This window comes from Budorcas taxicolor, chromosome 15, assembly GCF_023091745.1.
Source record: "Budorcas taxicolor isolate Tak-1 chromosome 15, Takin1.1, whole genome shotgun sequence".
In the NCBI taxonomy this organism is placed as follows: domain Eukaryota; kingdom Metazoa; phylum Chordata; class Mammalia; order Artiodactyla; family Bovidae; genus Budorcas; species Budorcas taxicolor.
Window position 1 is genome coordinate 44,506,982 of NC_068924.1, and position 24,069 is coordinate 44,531,050.

The 24,069-nt window shown below is 42.7% G+C and overlaps 1 protein-coding gene across 3 annotated transcripts in view; it reads right to left on the bottom strand.

The window, feature by feature from the left end:
- PPFIBP2 (PPFIA binding protein 2) overlaps positions 1 to 24,069 on the bottom strand; it is a 155,343-nt gene that overhangs the window by 97,185 nt on the left and 34,089 nt on the right. For all 3 annotated transcript variants that reach the window (XM_052652524.1, XM_052652525.1, XM_052652529.1), the window contains exons 2-3: positions 23,675 to 23,768; positions 1,091 to 1,305 (exon numbers count right to left, since the gene is read on the bottom strand). In XM_052652524.1, the coding sequence (XP_052508484.1) occupies positions 1,091 to 1,305; positions 23,675 to 23,738 (279 nt within the window). In that variant the 5' untranslated portion in view covers positions 23,739 to 23,768. The remainder of the gene's footprint in view (positions 1 to 1,090; positions 1,306 to 23,674; positions 23,769 to 24,069) is intronic.

Consider the following 24,069-nt stretch of genomic DNA (forward strand, 5'->3'; position numbering starts at 1 on the left):
GCCACAACTACTGAGCCCTCCCTCTAGAACCTTCGAGACAAAAGTATTGATCCCACATGCTCTGGAGCCCGTGCTCCACAAGAGAAGCCACGGCAATGAGAAGCCCCCACACACAACTAGAGGGTAGCCCTAGCCCCCACCACCACAACTAGAGAAAGCCCACATGCAGCAATGGACCCCACACAGCCAAAAATAAAGCAGCAAATAAATAAAAAGAGCCTGTGGAGAAGCAGGCGGGGGCTTCTATCATCAGTCTGAGAGAACCACCAAGGACCGTCTTCATGCAGGGAAGGGATGAGAAGCTGGTCTGCAAACCAGAACTGTAACAGGCCCACCCAAGACCCACCCAGGAGCCTTCACCTTCCTCTGTGGGCAATCTCGGTTGCTGCTGTAACTAATTACCACAAACTCAGTGACTTGCAAGGACACAAATTCATTATCTTACAGTTCTGGAGGTCAGAAGTCTAAAATGGTTCTTACTGGGCTAAAATCAAGCTGTGGGTAAGACTGCTTTCCTTTCTGGAGGAGAGGCCAGTTTTCCAGCTCCTGGTGGCTGCCTGTGTCCCCTGGTTCTTGGCCCTTCCATCTTCAAACCCAGCAGCGGTTGGGGGGTGGGGGTGTGAGTCCTTCGCCCATCCCATCACTCCAACACTGACTCTTCTGCCTCCCCTTCCTTTTACAAGGACACCAGAGATTACACTGAGCCCACCTGGATAACTCAGACCACTCTTCCCACTTTAAGTTCAGCTGATTAGCGACCTTAATTCCACCTGATTCCTTCCACCACATATGGAAACTTATTCACAGGTTCCGGCAATCAGGATGTAAGCATCTTCAGAAGATCATTATTCTCCCTACCACCCTGGCATGCGCATGTTACAGAACCCTAGGTTGACAGCCTACGTAACGAAAATATTGAACAACACATATCATGAACATGATAAAGAATTCATCAGTTCAGAGGAAGGCATGGGGATGTGACTATCGACGGAGTCCGAAAGAGGAGGAGCTAGGGCACCTCGGATAAACCTGATGGCATTCCACGGGCCCCATGGCTGTGCTCCCCTACCCAGGCCGTGGGCCTACTCACCGAGCTCTCCTTGAACCACTCCTTTATGTAGGCAGCTGTGGGGCCCGGGATCTGGCTCAGGAGGGCTGCCCTCTCCTGAGGATGCTCCAGCATCTCCAAGGCCAGCCTCAAGTCCTCAACGAGATGGAGCACCGGGAAGGGGTTCATGTAGGAGGCTGGGGAGGCCGGTCCAGGCTCACAGGTACCATCGCTAATATCTGCCCCTGTTTTAGTTCCTGGAACAAGAGAGAGGTGGGAATCCGGGTAAGAATGGTGGATGCCATGGGCAAGGAACTGGTAAAGAGCAAAGTTGGTGAAAGGGGAGGGGAGAGGGACGGATCAGAAGACTAGATGGCCACTTCCGTCTCACAGACTCACTCACAAAGTGAACTTTGCAGAAACCATCTTTCATCCTGGGTTGGGCATGAGAGAGGAGATGACTGTGCCCATTGTGACTGGCTGGGGGAACCTCACATGCTCAGAGAAGCGGGAGGGCACAGCCAGACCTTACCTGCGACTAAGTACTTGTGTGCTGAAACAGTGAGATGCCAGTCCCCAGCTGTGAGATGAATAAATATGTCTTTGAACTTAAAGCGGTAAACTGTATGCACAGAGAGCCACACATCCTTGTATGCCCATTCCACCCCCCTCACCCCAAAGTGGATCCTCACTCTGGGCTGGTCTAGTGACTTGCTCTGACCAACAGGATGCAGAGGAAGTGATGCTGTGTGGGATATGGTGAGGAGGAGTGAATCAAAATCTTTCTAGATCTTCCCAGTTGGGCGATTCTATATCCTCTGATACACTCACATCTTTGACTTGTATTTAACACTGTGTGTATCCATATTTCATCTCCCTTCATGGACTGTGAATTATCTGAGGGCAGAGCCCCTGTTATCATTGGCTGACACAGTTATCATGCCCCCTGCCCAGTAGACTGTGAGGGGAACTGGCTGAATGTCTGTATATATGCTTGGATGAATAGCTAAGAGCAAGAATGCCTGGATTTCCACAGAGATCTGGGATACTGGGTCAGCTTTTTCTAAATTGGTATGTCCCAAATAGGACTGTTGTTTGCCTTTCTAAACCCCACCATTAAAAAAGAAGAAAAAAAAGTCTTCTTTGCATAGATGGTGATATATTTTCTAAACCAAAACTGGGACAACAGAGTCTAACAAAGGATTTCTGTGCTTCTTTCATCAGTTAAGAAACATTTTAGAAAATATGGTTCATGGTGGAATTTCCAGGGCATTTGAATTGTTTATAAAGCCAACAGAATAAGATATTTGAAATCAGGACGCTTGCTGGAAAATGTGGGCTGTAGAGCCACCACATCCACGGTTACACTGCAGGCCTGTCGTCTAATTCCAGGTTCCTCTACTCTTTTCAAAGCCAACTTCCTACTTGCCATGGCAGTCTTTGGAATGAGAAATCCACACAGAAGGAAACAATTACTTTTAGATTGCTGGTTTGCTTTCTGAAAGTGCAGGTTAGAGGGAATTGTGGATCACAATCCACAAACAAGTCCGTGGCTCTGGGGAGCTAGGAGATGGCCCCGTTACCCCAACTCTGATGTGTGCTCACCACTTTCTGGCTTCTACAAATCCAATTAAGAGTTGCCTAGGAAAGGTCACAGTCAAAAACTTGAGGAAAGAAAACGGACAGAAGTGGAGCAAGACCCCCAGTCTCTAAACAAATGCTAAGTCATGCCTCTCCACCCTGAACACACTCCAACACACACACACACACACGCATTTACAAATGTCGGATAAGTCAGGCCAGAAGTATGTGGGAAGACTGATTTTCATTCACTTTCTATCAGTGAGGCCTTGGACAAGTCCCTTCCATTCTGCGGGCCACTCCCTGCCCCCAAAGCCTTGGGATTCTTTTACTATTCAACTATTGTATGTGTGTGTAAAGGTGTATGAGTGCGTGTGTATCTGTGTCCATTTTTGCATGTAATGTGCACATACATAAAAGACTTTAATTTTTATTTCTTTACAATTTACATCAATATATAGGCTCAGAAAATGGTCCAAAATGGTGAAACTCCTTAGGCCTAGCACTAGCAAAGGTAACAATTACCCAGAAGACCCAATTCCACATGCCACACAGATTCTCTACAGCCAACGGACTGCTTCGGAAAAACTACAGTCACAGAGGGAAACACACAAAAACAGGACTATCAGACACAACAATTAAGCAACTGCATACCCTCATACCTGGGTTTAACAAAACAATACAGAAGTGACAATAACAGAAGGCAAGATGTTGACCCCTAAAATGCCTCTCAGAAAACAGCAGCTCACCTCCTGTTCAAGCCCTAATAAAGTTTCTCTTTGGGGGCAATCTCTCAATTACTTTATCTTGAACAATAAAGCATTCTTTGGAGAAGACAGATTAACACAAAGGGCTTCAGTTTTCTATACATACTGAAATCCTCTACAGATGCCAGAGTCCCGCCTCCAGGGTTCTAGTTTGATTGGTCTGAGGCTGATCTGGGATAACGAAAAGCTCCCCAGGTGATTCCAGTGTACAGTTTAAGTGGAAACCATTGACTAGCAAATCAAATGGAGAGGGCAATGGCACCCCACTCCAGTACTCTTGCCTGAAAATCCCATGGACGGAGGAGCCTGGTAGGCTGCAGTCCATGGGGTCGCTAGGAGTCGGACACGACTGAGCGACTTCCCTTTCACTTTTCACTTTCATGCATTGGAGAAGGAAATGGCAACCCACTCCAGTGTTCTTGCCTGGAGAATCCCAGGGACGGGGGAGCCTGGTGGGCTGCCATCTATGCGGTCGCACAGCATCATACATGACTGAAGCGACTTAGCAGCAGCAGCAGCAGCAGCAGCAGCAGCAGTAGCAGCAGCAGCAGCAGCAAATCAAATTAATCAATGCCAAGTTTTGATGTTTAGAGAGGATACTCCTGAGAATTTTTATCTGAAGCACATTAAAACCAAAATTTAATACAGATTCAGTAATTGTTAGGGGGAGATGAAACAACCCAAAATGCAAGTATAGGATTTTATGGAAAGCCTTTCAATGGTCATGTTCAAAAGCAACTAAGTATGTGTAGCAGTTATTAGGATTATTCAGAAATGTTTTGGATCTCCTCCACTTAAGCTCATACTGGGACAACCTTCTGCCCCTTGAAGCTACTCATAGCCACATGACTTCCTCTGACCAATAAACATGAAAAGTGACATTGTCACTTCTAGAAGAAGGTCTTTAGGAACAAGAACACAATTTCTTTTATCTCTTTCACTTGCTCCGGCCTCTGGCAATGGTGGGAACTGAATCTACCCATGTTCCAAAGAGATGATGACACAGACCAGAGCCCTAAGCAGACCTGGGGCAGTGGGGGAACTTGTGGTATAAGCTGTTTCAAGGCAACTGATACTGTGGGACTGGTTGTTACTGCAGCGTGACGACTTAGCCTGTCTTCATTTACATGATATATGTTACACAATTCAGAGATACATACATACAAACAAGGTAAACTTTTTAAAAACGATCTTTATCAAACAAATGAGGTTCTTCGACATGAGATGAAATAATTGATGACAGCCTTGTATGTGAATTTTCAAAGTGCTGTGTTTACAACAACTTAAAATTTAAAATATGGACTCTAAAACTCTGCACATCAAAAGCGTGATACATGTTGGTAGCTCCAGCACTACCTGGGAGTGTGGTGCAAACGCAGACTCTCAGGCCCCACCTCGACATTTATCGACATCCCCAAATGCTCTTCAACGGCTCTGGGATGCTATATTTTTATTCAGAAACTAGCTCTTATAATGACAGAAATAGTATGTTCGGATAAAGGTAAAATGCTTGAATAAAAGTATTATTTGAAATGTGCTGGTGAGACAAAAAATTCGTACTTTTTTTGCAAATTAGTGCCTGTAAATACACATGTGACTAAATATTATGAGTACTTGTCTATTTGGGAATATATTTGGACATATGTTTTACCTAAAGGGAAGTAAAAAAGGAAGATGTAGAAACTTTAATGAAAGGACAAGAAAGCAGGAGAAAAGAACAGAAATTTGAGAAGAACCAACTGGAAACCAAAACACAAAGAATATAGTTACTCAGGTTAGAAAATTAAGTGCATAGGTTAAACAGATAAGAGAATTACTGGAATGGAAGGTGGAAGAAGCTATTGAAGCAGAGGCGAAAGAGAAAATGGTTATGGATTTATCACCAATAAAATCTTCATTCGGGCTTCCCTGGTGGCTCGGTGGCAGTGAATGTGCCTGCGAAAGCAGGAGACACAGGTTCCATCCCTGATCCAAGAAGACCCCACATGCTGCAGAGCAGCTAAGCCACAAACACTGAGCCTGCACTCTAGAGCCTGGGAGCCACAACTGCTGAGCCCTCATGCTGCAATTATTGAAGCGCCCTAGAGCCTGTGGTCTGCAACAAGAGAAGCCACCACAATGAGCAGCCCGTGCAACATAACTAGAGACAAGCCCTCGCTGCAACAAAGGCCCAGAACAGCCAAAAATAAATAAATAAAATTTTAAAAAAATCTTCAGTCTTCTCAGTTTAAAGACACACACTGAGTCCCCAAAGGGATACATTAAAACAAATCCTAGCAACAACACAGTGAAACTGAAGACAAAGATAAAAGAAATTTAAAAGCAACCAGAGATAAAAGATATTCTACAATTAGACTGTCAAAGACTTCTCATCAGCAATGAGTCCCGATGACCACAAAATATCTTCAGGTAGTGACCAACCTATAATCTGTACAAGATAAACTACCACTCAAGATTTAAGAATAAAATTAGGACATTTTTCACATAAGTGACGCGTGCAATTCATTACTGGCAGAGTATTTCTGAAGGGATTTTAAAAGATCTGCTTCATGAAGCAGGAAAAACTGCACCAGCTAAAAAGGAGGGGGATAGAACAATCAATTCTGTCAGAGAAGTTGTTTAAACTGTTCACTAAACAAAATAAATACTGTCAGTTTAAAAACCCACATGGCAGGGGAGAGGGGCAGCTCTGAAGAGTGGTTGAACCCAGGGTCTGTTTCCCCAGGGCCAGCTGCAGCCACCCCCTGTCTCTCTTCCAAGACAAGCAGAAGAAAGACCATGTGAGAACACAGTGAGAAAAAAATAGTCCACAAGCAGTTACAGAGGCCTTACCAGAAATCAACCCTGTTGGCACCTTGATCTCAGATTTTTCGGCCTCCAGAACTATTTTCCATTTCTTCCTGATGCTCTTCAGTGGTATACAGTATGACAAAATGCATATGACAGGAGTATTTATAGATAGCTGTTACTCAGGTGGAGCCTTTGAAATAGAGAGGAGCTGCAGCTTCACCCTCAAGACACAGATCTGCAGCCCCCTGGGCACCATCAGACACCTCCACTGAAGACCCAGAATGGAGACCACTGGACCACATGTCCTGTACATTCTCTAACAACTACTTAGACCTAAGGTCTTTATTTCAACATTTTTCTTGGAGAGCTAAGACTAGTTTATGAAATATGGGATGAGAAAAAAAAAACTTGGATTTTAAGATTCAATGGATTTAGTATTTTTTCCTAATTATGCTTTCCAGTTAATCTTTCTATGCCTCAATTTTCTGTCTATAAACAAGGGATAGCAACACTGTTTATCTTTCACAATTTTCATAAAGATGAGGTCAAGTAATGCTTGATGATATCTGATAAAAAATAAATGTTCAATGAATAATAATAAATAGCACAATACTCGGGGGACTATAAATAAAGATGATACCAGAATACAAAACTATGGAAGACGGGGCACTGATGGGAATTAAAGCATTCTAACACTCATGTACTACTGAAGAGGAAGACAGAATTATTCTATAAAGATATTTGTATTTCACCTTTGTGGTAAGGATTCATACTAAAAATGTAAGGATGAGCATTAAAAATACAGAAATAGATGTTTGACTTCCTAACAGAGATATAAAAACAACTTGATCAATACAACAGAGGCCAGCAAGGCAAAACCAAAAACAAGTTAAAAAAAAAAAAGTTAAAAAGAAACAAAAACCTAAAATGGAGAAATAAGCACATACCTATCTATATACTCCCCTTCAAGGATCACAGTCTTGTCATGGCAAAGAGGCTTGGGTAACTGAATGAAGCTGTGAGCATGCTTGCAGCCACCCAAGACAGACGGGTCATAGCGAAGAGTTCTGACAAAACATGGTCCCCTAGAGGAGGGAACAGCAACCCATCCCAGTGTTCTTGCCTAGAGAATCTCATGGACAGTATGAAAAGGAAAAAAGATATGACACCAGGAGATGAATCCCCTAGATTGGTAGGTGTCCAGTGTATTCCCTGGTGGCTCAAATGGTAAAGAATCCACCTGCAAAGCAGGAGACCCAGGTTCAATACTTGAGTCAGGAAGATTGCCTGGAGAAGGGAATGGCTACCCACTCTAGTATTCTTGCCTGGAGAATTCCATGGAGAGAGGAGCCTGGCAAGCTATAGTCAATGGGGTTGCAAAGAGTTAACACTGGGGAAGACTGGCGGGCAATTACTAATAGCTCCAGAAAGAATGAAACCACTAGGCCAAAGTGGAAACAATGCTCAGCTGTGGATATGTCTAGAGGTGAATGTAGAGTACAATGTTGAAAGTAAAGTAATGTTGTAAAAGACAATATTGCTTCAGTTCAGTTCAGTCGCTCAGTTATGTCTGACTCTTTGCGACCCCATGAATCGAAGCACGCCAGGCCTCCCTGTCCATCACCAACTCCTGGAGTTCACTCAAACTCACGTCCATAGAGTCAGTGATGCCATCCAGCCATCTCATCCTCTGTCATCCACTTCTCCTCCTGCCCCCAATCCCTCCCAGCATCAGAGTCTTTTCCAATCAGTCAACTCTTCACATGAGGTGGCCAAAGTACTGGAGATTCAGCTTTAGCATCATTCCTTCCAAAGAACACCCAGGGCTGATCTCCTTTAGAATGGACTGGTTGGATCTCCTTGCAGTCCAAGGGACTCTCAGGAGTCTTCTCCAACACCACAGTTCAAAAGCATCAATTCTTCGGCGCTCAGCTTTCTTCACAGTCCAGCTCTCACATCCATACATGACCACTGGAAAAACCATAGCCTTGACTAGATGGACCTTTGTTGGCAAAGTAATGTCTCTGCTTTTCAATATGCTATCTAGGTTGGTCATAACTTTCCTTCCAAGGAGTAAGCGTCTTTTAATTTCATGGCTGCAGTCACCATTTGCAGTGATTTTGGAGCCCCCCAAAATAAAGTCGGACACTGTTTCCATTGTTTCCCCATCTATTTGCCAGGAACTGATGGGACCAGATGCCATGATCTTCGTTTTCTGAATGTTGAGCTTTAAGCCAACTTTTTCACTCTCCTCTTTCGCTTTCATCAAGAGGCTTTTTAGTTCCTCTTCACTTTCTGCTATAAGGGTGGTGTCATCTGCATATCTGAGGTTATTGGTATTTCTCCCAGCAATCTTGATTCTAGCTTGTGCTTCTTCCAGCCCAGCATTTCTCATGATGTACTCTGCATATAAGTTAAATAAGCAGAGTGACAATATATAGCCTTGACGTACTCCTTTTCCTATTTGGAACCAGTCTGTTGTTTGGAACCTGAAAAGTCAGGTCCATGAATCAAGGTAAATTGGATGTGGTCAAACAGGAGATGGCAAGATTGAACATCAACATCTTAGGAATCAGTGAATTAAAATAGACAGGAATGGGTGAATTTAATTGAGATGACCATTATATCCACTACCGTGGACAAGAATCCCTTAGAAGAAATGGAATAGCTCTCATAGTCAAAAAAAGAGTCTGAAATTCAGTACTTGGATGCAACCTCAAAAACAACAGAATGATCTTGGTTCATTTTCAAGGCACACCATACAACATCACAGTCATCCAAGTCTATGCCCAACCACTGATGCCCAAGAAGCTGAAACTGACTGGTTCTATGAAGACCTACAAGACCTTCTAGAAGAAATACCAAAAAAAAAAAAAGGATGACCATTTCATCATAGGAGATTGGAATGCAAAAGTGGGAAGTCAAGAGATACCTGGAATAAAAGGTAAGTTTGGCCTTGGAATACAAAATAAAGCAGGGCAAAAGCTAACAGTTTTGTCAACAGAATACACTGGTCATAGCAAACACCCTCTTCTAACAATACAAGAGATGACTCTACACGTGGATATCACCAAATCAGTTCAATCACTCAGTCATGTCTAACTTTTTGTGACCACCTAGACTGCAGCATGCCAGGCTTCCCTATCACCAGCTCGTGGAGCTTGCTCAAACTCTTGTCCATCTAGTTGGTGATGCCATCCAATCATCTCATCCTCTGTCATTCCCTTCTCCTTCTACCTTCAAATCTTTCCCAGCATTAGGGTCTTTTCCAGTGAGTCAGTTCTTCACATCAGGTGGCCAAAGTATTGGAGCTTCAGCTTCATCATCAATCCTTACAATGAGTATTCAGGACTGATATCCTGTAGGATTGACGAATTGGATCTCCTGCAGTCCAAGGGACTCTCAAGAGTCTTCTCCAACACCACAGTTCAAAACCATCAGTTCTTCAACACTCAGCTTTCTTTATGGTCCAACCCTCACATCCATATAGGACTATTGGAAAAACCATAGCTTTGACTAGATGAAACTTTGTTGGCAAAGTACTGTCTTTGTTTTTTCATATGTTGTCTAGGTGAGTCATAGCTTTCCTTCCAAGGAGCAAGTGTCTTAATTTCATGGCTGCAGTCACCATCTGCAGTGATTTTGGAGCCCAAGAAAATAAAGTATGTCGCTATTTCCACTGTTTCCCCATCTGTTTGCAATGAAGTGACGGGACCAGATACCATGATTGTATCAATACCAAAATCAGATTGATTATATTATTTGCAACCAAAGATGGAGAAGCTCATCTTTTGCCGATATGGTCAGCAAAAACAAGACTTGGAACTGATTGGCTCAAACCATGAACTCCTTATTGAAAAATTCAGGTTTAAATTGAACACAATAGGGAAATCCACTAGGCCATTCAGGTATGACCTAAATCAAATTCATTATCATTATACAGTGGAAGTAACAAATAGATTCAAGGGGTTAGATCTGGTAGACAGAGGGCCTGAAGAACTATGGATTGAGGTTTATAACACTGTACTGGAGGCAGTAACCAAAACCAGCCCAAAGAAGAAGAAATTCAAGATGGCAAAGTGGTTGTCTGAGAAAGCTTTAGAAAAACCTGAAGAAAGAACATAAGGGAAAGAAAAAGGGTCTTAATGACCCTGATTACCATAATGGTGTGGTCACTCACCTAGAGCTGGACATCCTGAAGTGTAAAGTGGGCCTTAGGAAATATTAATATGAACAAAGCTAGTGAAGGTGAGAGAATTCCTGCTCAAATATTTAAAATCCTAAAAGATGATGCTGTGAAAGTGCTGTACTCAATATGCCAGCAAATCTGGAAAACTCAGCAGTGGCCATAGGATTGGTAAAGGTCAGTTTTCATTCTAATCTCAAAGAAAGGCAATGCCAAAGAATGTTTAAACTACTGCACAATTGCACTCATCTCACACACTAGCAAAGTAATGTTCAAAATTCTCCAAGCTAGGCTTCAACAGTATGTGAACCGTGAACTTCCAAATGTTCAAGTTGGATTTAGAAAAGGCTGAGAAACAAGAGATCAAATTGCTAACATCCACTGGATTATTGAAAAAGCAAGAGAACTCCAAAAAAAACATCTACTTTTCCTTTATTGACTACACCAAGGCCTTTGACTGTGTGGATCACAAAAAACTGTGGAAAATTCTTCAAGAGATGGGAATACCAGACCACCTGACCTGCCTCCTGAGAAACCTGTATTCAGGTCAAGGAGCAACAGTTAGAACCAGACATGGAACAACAGACTGGTTCCAAATCAGGAAAGGAGTATGTCAAGGCTGTATATTGCCACTCCATTTATTTAACTTCTATGCAGAGCACTTCATGCGAAATGCCGGGCTTGATAAAGCACAAGCTGGAATTAAGATTGATGGGAGACATATCAATAACCTCAGATATGCAAATGACACCACTCTTATGGCAGAAAGCAAAGAAGACCTAAGGGTCCTCTTGATGAAAGTGAAAGAGGACAGTGAAAAAGTTGGCTTAAAACTCAACATTCAGAAGACTAGGATCATGGCATCCGGTCCCATCACTTTATGGCAAAGTGATGGGCAGACAAATGCAGTGACATGACATGACAATGCAAACAGTGACAGACTTTATTGTTTCTGGGCTCCAAAATCACTGCAGATGGTGACTGTAGCCATGAAATTAAAAGACACTTGCTCCTTGCAAGAAAAGATATGACTCACCTAGATAGCATATTAAAAAGCAAAGACATTACTTTACCAACGAAGGTCTATCTAGTCAAACCTTTGGTTTTTCCAGTGGTCATGTGTGGATGTGAGAGTTGAACTATAAAGAAGGCTGAGTGCCAAAGAATTGATGCTTTTGAACTTGGTGTTGGAGAAGACTCTTGAGAGTTCCTTGGACTGCAAGGAGATCCAACCAGTCAATCCTAAAGGAAATCAGTCCCGAATACTCATTGGAAGGACTGCTGCTGAAGCTGAAACTCCAATACTTTGGCCACCTGATGCAAAAAACTGACTCATTGGAAAAGACCCTGATGCTGGGAAAGATTGAAGGCAGGAGGAGAAGTGGACGACAGAGGATGAGATGGTTAGATGGCATCACCGATGCGACAGACATGATTTTGAGTAGGCTCCAGGAGTTGGTGATGGACAGGAAAGCCCGGCATGCTGCAGTCCGTGGGGCTGCAAAGAGTTGGACACAACTGAGTGACTGAACGAACTGCCTTAACAATATTATGATGGTTTTTGTCATACCATCACATTCATGTCATTTGTGTCATCAACATGAATTTGCCATAGGTATACACATATCCCCTTCCTTGTGAAATCTACTTCCCACCTCCCTCCCCATCCCACCCCTCTAGGTTATCACAAAGCACCAGCTCTGGGTTCCCTGAATCTTACAATAAACTCCCACTGTTGTACATACGGTAATGTTTTACATATGGTAATGTATATGTTTCAATGCTATTCTCTCAAATCATGAAAATTCTTAATGAGATGGGAGTACCAGACCACCTTCATGTCTCCTGATAAACCTGTATGTGAGTCAGGAAGCAACTGTTAGAACTGGATATGGAACAACAGACTGGTTCAAACTTGGGAAAGAGTATAAGGCTTTATACTGTCACCCTGCTTATTTAACTTATATACATACATCATGTGAAATGCTGAGCTGGATAAATCACCAGTTGGAATCAAGATTGCCAGGAGAAATATCAACAACCTCAAATATGCAGATGATCAAACTCTAATGACAGAAAATGAAGAGGAACTGAAGAGCCTCTTGATGGTGGTGAAAGAGGAGAGTGCATTGATGTATGTACTTTTGATCAAAAAAAAATTAAGACTAATCACATATACATATAATCACTAGATAAAAAGATTTAAAAAACCATTTGAACAAACCTATAAAAAGTTGAATCATAATTTGATATTTTTCCACAGCAAAAATACCAGGCCACATACCTTTACAAGTTAGCTCTAGTCAATGTTCATGAAGTGAATGATTCTCATCTAACTCTTGTGTTCAGTATAGAAAAAGAGGGATTGTTCCAAACTGCTTCAATAAGGATAGCTGCCAGTACAACTTATAGACCAGACTGTGAATGGTGACCCCTGTAACTGAACAATTATTTAGCAGTTCTGAGTACTACAAAGGCAAATTACAACCTTTCTCACTGATGAACTTACATATCAAATCCCAAACAGAAATGTACAGAGTAATTCTCACAGTGTATAAAAACGACCCTCTCCCTTGCATCTCCCACATAGCAGGCAGATTTTTTACTGTCTGAGCCACCAGGGAAGCCCTACATATCAAATCTTAAATATAAATTTACAAACCAAATTGCACAGTGTATAAAAAAGACCCTCTCCCTTGGGAAATGACAGATCAAGCAGGCCCCAAAATAAAAACTTTAGTGGTGATATAGCAAAAGACATATAAAGAACGGTGTGCTAAACACTAGAGACAGTACATGGTGTTCAAGCACATATAACGCCTTTTTTCAAAAATGACCATAGACTAGGCCATACAGAAATTCTTAGCAAAAATCAAGAATTGCTATTATGGGTACTATTCCAGTCTCCATATTTCTGTGGGAGGAGAGAATGGTTTCCACCTATCTCCCCTCACACAGCTCTTCCTCAACAGAGGAATACCCCTGATGACAGAACTGAAAGATGGAATTCTCCCTAGAGATGCCTGTCCCCATATGCAGGCATTATCTTCCAAGGAAGCTTTCTGAGACCAGCTCCACCCCTAGCAAGATGGAAGTCTAGAAGTTTGGGATTACATTCAGTTCAAGGAAGTGTGTAGGATGAGTGGATTCAAGATCCTGACTGTGGCTTCAGGTCCAGTTAAGGTTCCTAGTCAGTTAAACTAATAATAAAGCTGATACTTTGATCTCTTTCTATCTGACTCCTTTGTCTGTTCCCTCAGTTCAGTTCAGTCGCTCAGTCGTGTCTGACTCTTTGCGACCCCATGAATCGCAGCACGCCAGGCCTCCCTGTCCATCACCAACTCCCGGAGTTCACTCAGACTCACGTTCATCAAGCCGGTGATGCCATCCAGCCATCTCATCCTCTATCGTCCCCTTCTCCTCCTGCCCACAATCCCTCCCAGCATCAGAGTCTTTTCCAATCAGTCAACTCTTCACATGAGGTGGCCAAAGTACTGGAGATTCAGCTTTAGCATCATTCCTTCCAAAGAAATCCCAGGGCTAATCTCCTTTAGAATGGACTGGTTGGATCTCCTTGCAGTCCAAGGGACTCTCAGGAGTCTTCTCCAACACCACAGTTCAAAAGCATCAATTCTTCGGCGCTCAGCTTTCTTCATAGTCCAACTCTCACGTCCATACATGACCACTGGAAAAACCATAGCCTTGACTAGATGGACCTTTGTTGGCAAAGTAATGTCTCTGCTTTTCAATATGCTATCTAGGTTGGTCATAACTTTCCTTCCAAGGAGTAAGCGTCTTTTAATTTCATGGCTGCAGTCACCATCTGCAGTGATTTTATTTTGGCGCCCAAAAGAATAAAGTCTGACGCTGTTTCCACTGTTTCCCCATCTATTTCCCATGAAGTGATGGGACCAGATGCCATGATCTTCGTTTTCTAACTGTTGAGCTTTAAGCCAACTTTTACACTCTCCCCTTTTACTTTTATCAAGAGGCTTCTTAGTTCCTCTTCACTTTCTGCTATAAGGGTGGTGTCATCTGCATATCTGAGGTTACTGATATTTCTCCCGGTAATCTTGATCCGCAGAGCCAAATAAGCAGGGGAATAAATGGATGCTATTCTTTTTAAATTTTTTATTTAAGTATAGTTGATTTACAACATTGTAAGGGATGTCAGTTACTACCTTTGTGGTAGAATAATGACCCTCCCAAAGATGTCCACATCCCACCCCTGGAAAGTATGGGTGTGTTTGTTACCTAATATAGCAGAAGGGACTCTACAGACATGATTAAGAATCATGAGATGGAGATATTATCCTGGATTTTTAATCACATGAGCTCTTAGAAAAGGGAGGCAGAAGAATGGGTCAGAGAGATATGACATGAGGACTCGCCCTGCCACTGCTGGCTTTGAAGATGGAGGATGGGGTTGTGAACCAAGGAAGGTGACGGTATTACAGCTGCAATAGGGCACGTCATGACAGACTAGTTGTACTCAGAAAAATCCCAAAGGACACCCTAAAATTAAAAAACACAAATACATATACTTTTTAAAGCAACTGAAGGAAATTTTCAGAGCTCAGTAGCTCAGGAGAAAAAGAGCATTTGAGCTCATGTTCCTGGCACACCTGGGCTTGAATGGGCTGCTTGAGGACAGGAGACAAAGTTCAAGGCCAGAGCAAAGGAAGAGGTCAAATGGGAGACCTCTGCATAAGGCCAGGAAACAAAGGGCAATACTCTCAGCCTGTCACTAGAAAAAAATCACCCACTGAACTTGGCCTTGATGCTGGAATATGAACACACATAAACAATTCTATGTTTTCAAACATTAAAAGAAGGGTAGGAGAAGTGAAGAAAGATAAGTGCAGAAATCAAAAAATAAAAAGTTGATAAACAAATGAGACCTAGTCAACATAAGCTTTCACACAACAGAGGAAACCATCAACAAAAAGACAACCTAAGAAACAGGAGAATATATTTGCACATGACACTGCTGAAATGGATTAATTTTCAAAATATACAAACAGCTTACGCAACTCAACAACAAAAAAGCAACAACCCATTTCAAAAAGGGCAAAGGACCTAGCCTTTTATCCATAAGACATATAGATGGCCAACAGGCATATGAAAAGATGCTCAATATCATCACTAATTATTAGAGAAATGCAAATCAAAACTACTTGAGATATCATCTCACAACTGTCAGAATGGCCATCATCCAAAAGTCAACAAATATAAATTCTGGAGAGGGTGTGGAGAAAAAAGAATTCTGCTATGCTGTTGGTAGGAATGTAAATTGGTGGGGCCCTTATGGAGAACAGAATGGAGAAACTAAAATTAGAGTTACCACATGATCCAGCAATCCCACTATTGGGCATATATCTGGAAAGGATGAAAAGTATAACTTGAAAAGATACAGGCACCACAATGTTCACAGCAGCACTATCTGCAATAGCTAAGACATGGAAGGAACCTAAGTGTCCATCATCAGATGAAAGAATGGATAAAGATTTTCTACACACACACACACACACACAGAATGGAATATCACTCAGTCACAGAAAAGAATGAAATAACGCCATTTACTGCAACATGGATGAACTTAAAGATTATCATACTAAGTGAAGTCAGAAGGAGAAAGACAAAAACCATATGATAGCACTTCAATGTGGAATCTAAAATAATGATACAAATAAACTTATTTACAGAACAGAAACAGACAATGTTCTAGTCAAAGTGACAAAGCAAGAATCAATAAATTCCAAAAAGGATCGGAAACCTCTTTAACCACTACAATTAAGTTAGCAGTCAATTTTAAATACATAATATTATATATTATTGATTTGTTAAGCTGAACAGATAGATTCAAGTAAATAGAACAGAAAATGATAAAGAATATATAACCAAAGAAGTTAAATATGTACATCAGTTCAGTTCAGTCACTCAGTCGTGTCAGGCTCTTTGCAACCCCATGAATTGCAGCACGCCAGGCCTCCCTGTCCAACACCAACTCCCGGAGTTCACTCAAACTCATGTCCATCGAATCAGTGATGCCATCCAGCCATCTCATCCTCTGTCGTCCACTTCTCCTCCTGCCCCCAATCCCTTCCATCATCAGAGTCTTTTCCAATCAATCAACTCTTCGCATGAGGTGGCCAAAGTATTGGAGTTTCAGCTTTAGCATCAGTCCTTCCAATGAACATGCAGGACTGATCTCCTTCAGAATGGATTGGTTGGATCTCCTTGCAGTCCAAGGGACTCTCAGGAGTCTTCACCACAGTCCAAAAACATCAATTCATCGGTACTCAGCTTTCTTCACAGTCCAGCTCTCACATCCATACATGACTACTGGAAAAACCATAGCCTTGACTAGACCGACCTTTGTTGGCAAAGTAATGTCTCTGCTTTTCAATATGCTATCTAGGTTGGTCATAACTTTCCTTCCAAGGAGTAAGCGTCTTTTAATTTCATGTCTGCAGTCACCATCTGCAGTGATTTTGGAGCCCAAAAATACAAAGTCTGACACTGTTTCCACTGTTTCCCCATCTATTTCCCATGAAGTGATGGGATCAGATGCCATGATCTTCGTTTTCTGAATGTTGAGCTTCAGGCCAACTTTTTCACTCTCCTCTTCATCAAGAAGCTTTTTAGTTCTTCACTTTCTGCCATAAGGGTGGTGTCATCTGAGGTTATTGATATTTCTCCCAATCTCGATTCCAGTTTGTGCTTCTTCCAGCCCAGCGTTTCTCATGATGTACTCTGCATAGAAGTTGAATAAGCAGGGTGACAATATACAGCCTTGACGTACTCCTTTTCCTATTTGGAACCAGTCTGTTGTTCCATGCCTAGTTCTAACTGTTGCTTCCTGACCTGCATATAGGTTTCTCAAGAGGCAGATATATAAAGCATAAATACATAATGTGTGTGTATATATGTATATATATATATATATGATGGTTAGTTGTTTGTGTCTTTTTGGCTAGGTCACAATACTCAGATATTTAGTCAAATATTATTCTAGATGTTTCTGTGAAGATATGTTTTTCAATAAAATTAATATTTAAAGCAGTAGACTTTGACAAAGCAGACTATCCTCCATAACATGGGTGGGCCTTACCCAATCAGTGGAAGATCTTAATAGAAAAAAAAACAAAAAAACTGACTTCTCTGAAAGAAGTGGAGATTTGCCAGCAGATGGTCTTTGGATTTGAACTGCAAAACTGGCTCTTCCTTGGCCTTCCAGGCTGCTGGCTTACCCTGCAGATTTTGAACTTGCCAACTTCCACATTCATATGAGCCAATTCCTTAAAATAAATGTCTCTTTCTCTCTGTCTCTCTCCACATACATACATACAAACACACACACCCTATTGATTCTGTTTCTCTGAAGAACCTGAGCTAATACATACACACATTTATCTAATTATAGAATAAATAATATACACACCTACTATGGGGACTGATCAGCAAAAATAATTCTTTGAAAACAGTCATTAAAAAATAGTCTTTGGCAAGACTGATCAAAAAATAAAGAAAAGGCAAACAAATAAGCAATACTAGAAATAAAAACAGAAATAACAAGTGTAGCAGACCTTAAAAAGATAAAACATAATAAGCAACCATACACTAACAAAATGGAAAATACTGGTAAAATACACAAATATCTAGAAAAATACAGCATGCCAGAACTCAATACAGGAAAAATTAAACCCTGACTACCCATTAAGAAAAGACATGAGAAAATACAAGGTCCAGATGGTTTTGCAGGTCAGTTCCTATAATTTTAACTATAAGCAAATATTTAATGAACAAATGATAATTCCTAATTTACCTACACACTTTCAGAGAATAGAAAATGAGGTTGGAGATATGGACTCTGCCAGCAAGGGTAAAAATCAGAATGTAGCTGTTCAACAGGGCTCCCAGCCCCACTGTGGGCCATCTCAACCTCTTTACACAAAGGGCAGCCTTTAACATCTCAGCCTACTAGACACCTCCAAAATTCCGCCAACTCTCCTTGGGTCAGTGTCAAAGTAGAGGACTCTCAACCTGAGTCCTGACTGGGAAACAGGTGGCTTTGTAACTGATGACCACTCCACACTGATTGGCCTTGGAGAGGCTGGAGATAAGGCCAACTAACTGTTCAGAGTGTGGATGCATCATCAGCCTTGAACACCACAGCTGACATTCATGGGCCCACATGAATAATTCCAGTCTTGATCAGAACTTTTTCTGCCCTCACACAATCTTGAAAGCAAACAAACAAAAAAACCAAAAAATGGACACTAATCAGGGTTGGCAGAGGGATTTCGCTGGTCCAGTGGTTAAGACTTCTTTCGATGCAAGGGGTACAGTTTCCAGTCCTGGGGAGCTAAGACCTCACATGCCTCAAAGCCAAAAACCCAAAACCCAAAACAGAAGCAATATTGTAACAAATTCAATAATACTTTAAAAAAATAAAAAGGTCCATATCAAAAAAAAAATCTTTAAAAAAGAAAAAAAGAGTTGGAAAAAAGGCCCAGACAGAGCAACCTCTTTATTCAACTGTCATTAAACAGATTCCTTTTAACTGTTCTCCAGCAGTGGGTATAGCTTGTAGATAACCCCATGAGTAACCTCCTGCACAGTGAAGAGAAATAAGTGGCCCTCTGTGTCCTGACCAGGGGTTCTCTGGTCATACACATACACACACACACAACACACACACACAGCCTCCTGGAGCAGCCGCTGACCCCATTTGCCCACAGATGAAGCCCTACGCAAAATTAGTGTATGTGATCGTTGCTCAGGGTCATCCACAGGGATGCAATTAAGCAGCATAGTGTTCAATTTCAATCATCAACAGTGTAATTCAATTATGTTATTATTTGTAGGCTGAATCACAGGGACTAATCAAGAGGAAGATCAGATCAAAGGTTAACATCTTACTGGAAGTTATAATACTGGTCTTTTGTATTAGAAACAACTCATTTGGACAAAGGCTCTGGGTTTTCTAAGTCACCTTGTCCTAACTTTCTGGTATGAAATTCTCGGGTCCTATTTAAATACAATCACACTCGGGATACACCCATTCAGATTTCAAGAATTCAGCTTCACAAGGAGTTTCACTTCGTGTTTCTGCTTCATTTCCTACTTCTGCTTAGAAGGCATTTATCTCCTGTCTCCAGAGCAGATGAATGCCTGCCGATGATGAGGGTCACCATGCTTGCCTCTGCAGGGGCATATTTGGCACTTGTGTATCAGGATGTCCTCTGAGTTGTCCTGGCCTGGTTGCTCCTGTGAATGATCATCTCTTGCACCATCTGTACTGTTTACATTGATCAGAAGAAGAGGGCACTTTTTTTTGCATTAAAGGCTTAATTATATGCACATTGATATCACATGCCCTAAGTATGCTCTTCTGGAAACTCTTTTGGAAAGAGTTTTGGAAAGTGAAGAGTAGCCTGTCATACTGTAGAGTAATTAATAAGGGAAAGTTCTGGTTATATAGTGTTATAATCATTAATAATCATTACTGAAGGAAACTGTGTCCATTTGAGCAGGAATCCATTTGTTTCTACATAAATGCTTGCTATTTAGGGCATGTAGGAAGCCCATAAAAACTTCTTCACTAAGATAAGCATAACTGTGTTTTCATAAAGTGAGAGCATGTAGTGGTTTGAGTCCTTTACCAGCTGGAAGTAGTACCTGACACCCTTCAACTTCAAATTAGTGAGAGAATAGAAACAAAGAAAGGACAATATAAATGTTCACACAAAGACATAATCTCTACAGAATCTGATTCATGATGTTGGTGCCACAGTCTTCAACTTCCTTCTAGCTGCTCTATGCTCAAGCAAACGAGCTCTTACTTGGAAGCTGAATGTAGAAGGGAAGAGAGCAAAGCCACTGTGACCCACAGGCTGGGGACAAGGACAGGACTGGACCCTCCTCCCAGTGAGCTCCCTAGACAGCCCTGCACAACCCCAGGGGCTGTGCTGCACATCACCATGAGATGAGCCCAGGAGTGAAACAAGCCAGGAAGACATCTGGATCTCAGATAGCCGGGACTCGAATCTTAGTTCTGTCATTTACTGGCACGATAGCTCGAGTGGCAAAAATAATGTCAATAGTAATATCAACAAAACCAAGGTAATTTAGAGCTGGTGAGCACTTACTAGGTAACAGGCACTATTCTAAGTGCCTTCTTTACCTTAATTTAATCTCCCCAATAACATGAGATGGCACTGTTATTACCACTGTCTATACACTATGAGGAAACTGAGGCTGAAGGGGATCAAACAATTTGCCCAAAGACTCCACAGCCAGTAATAAGTGGCTGAGCTGGGATTCTAACTCCAACAGTCTAACTGCAGTTTACATTAATAACCCCAAAAATCCCTAAGCTCTTTGGCCCAGTCAGCTTGAAAATGAGGGTGGCTTTAATAATCTTGAGGAAAAGTATCCCACACAAAAGCATTCAATAATTATTATTCTTTTCATCGCAAATGGCATAGAACATATGCCCTCCAGACACTCGCTAATAACCTCAGTGTTGAATTATCTGCCAAATAGCTCCTGTCAAATGTCTGGGTGAGCCAATTACTGCTTAAGAGATGGCTCACAGGACATGCTAACCACAGAGCCTTAAAAAAAAAAAAATTAGTGATTTATTATTCCACAAGAATGAGCCAAAGACACAAGAGAGAAAATAATCAATGAAGTTCAGCATGCAGACAGACAGGGGATAGGTACAGAAACCAGTAACTGCCACCTAATAAATGAAAAGGGGAGCTTATTCACAGAAGTCAGTCAGATACACATGGGACCCAAACATCTATTAAACAAGTATTCTGTGCTGCACTGGAGATGCAGCAGCAAAGCCTCTGCTGTCACAAAGCTTACATCTTGGTGCAGGAGGCAGATAATAAACAGATGAATATGAACCTAATGGGTCAAATGGTAGTAAGTGCTATAAAGAAATAAAAACGGGATGCGAGGATGGGAGGAGGAGATGTAGGGATGCTACATGAGACAGCGTCAGGGAAGGCCTCTGCATGGTGACATTTCAGCAGAGATCTGACCTCAGTGTACTTGGAGAACATTCCAGCAGAGGGACAGCAAGTACACAGGCCCTGAGATAGCCTATGCTAAAGCAAGACACGCCAGATGGAAGGTATGGGAGGTGCAGCCACACAGACAGTCACAGGCCAAATCGCATACAGCATTGCTGCTTATAATGGGGACTTTAGATGTTTATCCTGAAATGCGAAGCCATTGAAGAGTTGTGGGGAGAGTGGTGTGATCTGATTCCTCCGCTGCTCTGTGGAAGACAGTCTACAAGAGGGCAAGAGCAGAGCAGAGCCCACTCAGAGACTCTGCATTAATCTTGTAGACCCCAGGTGAGCCTAAGAGGCATGAACAAGCCTTAGCTAGACAATGAAAACCACAGCACACAAATGGGTGAAATAAGGACCTGAATAAATGAGAACTCAATTTATCAAGAGCTGACGCTTTATAGTGCGTAGTATATGGCAGGCTCTGTGTTAAGCCCCTACATGTATAAGCACAGCAATCTTCTTAGGTGGGTTATATTATTATACCCATTTTAAATGTGAGGAAGCTGAAGCACATATCGTGCAGGTAACTTGATGCAGAGCTAGGATTTGAAACAAGCAGTCTGGCTACAGGTGTTCCTCCAACCAAAGAACTCCTTGGAATGTTTTAGACCACCTCTCAGCACAACTCTTGTATCTGTTCCAGAGACACCCAGGGTCCTTCCAAAAGGAGTCTGCCAGGGTGGAGGCCTAAGGAAACAGGAGAAGAGGGGAGCACGCAATGCTGGAAGGGAACAGGATGGGAGTCCCTGGTTCTGCTCCAGGAACCACACCCACCGCAGGTCCCCAGCCAAGCCAAGGCCCCAAGTATTCAGACCCATAGTCCTCGCTCACAGAGGGACCATGCCAGGCGCTTTGTCATTTCAGGGGTGCCTGCGTGGGGAACTTCAGAGGCAGCAGGAGGAAGGGACCCCACACTGGCTGCCTCTTTAAGGAGGTATCCCACTCACCTGTCCCAGCTGTCTAAGAGCTCCGCCTGCTCCAGGGGCTCTCACAGTCTCCTTCTTGCCCCTGGGCTGGGGGCTCGGCAGTGCTGACCACCTGAGCTAGTCTCAGAGCCTGACTCTGATCTCAATGCACAGGAGGCCCTGGAAACTTCTAGGGGAGACTCTCTGAAAAGACTGCCAGGAAACCCACACTGTTGATCACCTCCTCTCAGTAGGGCTTCTGGGACCCTCACCTGAAGCAAAACATCCCAATCTCGGATTCTCTGAAAACCTGGACGTTGGTCGACCTCCTGAGGACCCTTTCTGTTCACTGAAAAATGAAGAGCCTGACAGATGACAGCTGGAACATGTCATCTGTGAACCACAACACACAGAAGTTTCAAGACATGGAACACCTACCTCCTCTGCCCCAGGTGCAAACACCCAGAACCTCAGTGCCTAGGGTGTCTCTCTGCAGGATGGAAGGACAGACACTGGGCAAAGTCAGGTGCCCTGTGCACGCCCTGGGTTCTAGTCACTCTCAACCCAAACATGCCTCCTGCAGCCATAGCTCCACACAACGAGGAGCAAAGTCCCAAAGAAATGCCCAGTCGGCAAATAAGGTCACTGACTTGTACCAGGTAAGGCCTGAGGCCTGCAGAGAAAAATTTCCAATGACAAGCTTGTTCCAATCAGTACAGCCTTCAGTTGTCCCCCATCAAGGAGTTAATCAGCCCAGACAGCCCACAGCGACTTTCCAATTAAACAGCTTTGCTGGATCTTTTCAAAAGAATGTTCCTAACTGGTTCATACAAACATGAAGCCAAACAGTTGCAATAATATGGCATAAAGAACATTCTTCAGGTGATTAAGTGAATCAATACAAAACTACTTCCTGACAGACATACTGGAGACCAGCCAGGGAAGGGAAATGACACCGGTGTTAGAGGGCAAAGTCCACAATACTGCAAGTTTCAGCTTGACTGAAACCATGCTGTACTCTGAAAACTTCATGATAAAATCAGTGCCACTGCACCTGTTGCAGCCAGGATCCAAAGTGGGACAGTTATTCACGTGCTAATACACGGTGCAGCCGCAGTCTCAGCAGAGACCTAGACCCTGACCAGCTATCAGAGAGTCTAAGTTTGCACTGTTGAAAAAGAGTGCACATACAGTAAAATAAAAGAAATCCAACAGGGGCCTTGTCTCTGCACCCGAAGGAGAAGTCCAATGAGAGGAAAATAGTTTCTCAGCGCGGAGGTCGCCAGGACCCCTGAGCATACCTGCGATGATTCCGTCCATCTGCTCCAGGGCAGCTTCTAGCACATGACTGGCCTCTGAAGCCATGAGTCCTTTTCTCTCCTTCCTCTCCTCCTACTGAAGATTCAAACACAGCACAAAGGAAAAATTAGAGTATTTCATGTTACATACCAAGACCACTGAGCCCTCTCATTCCACCATGGTAACCGCACTCTCATAGGAATCTGAGTGGGTTTCTTATAGAAACCCACAGTGGGTTTCTGCCACGTCCCAGCACGAGTACTCCATGAATCTTCAGCAGGTGATCCCACTTGTTTCTGTCATGAAAAGCCACTGGGGCTCTCCAGGGTCACCAGTGGCAGCAAGGCAGCGATTGCCACTACCACCATCATCACAGTCCCAGCTCCAGAAGCTGCAG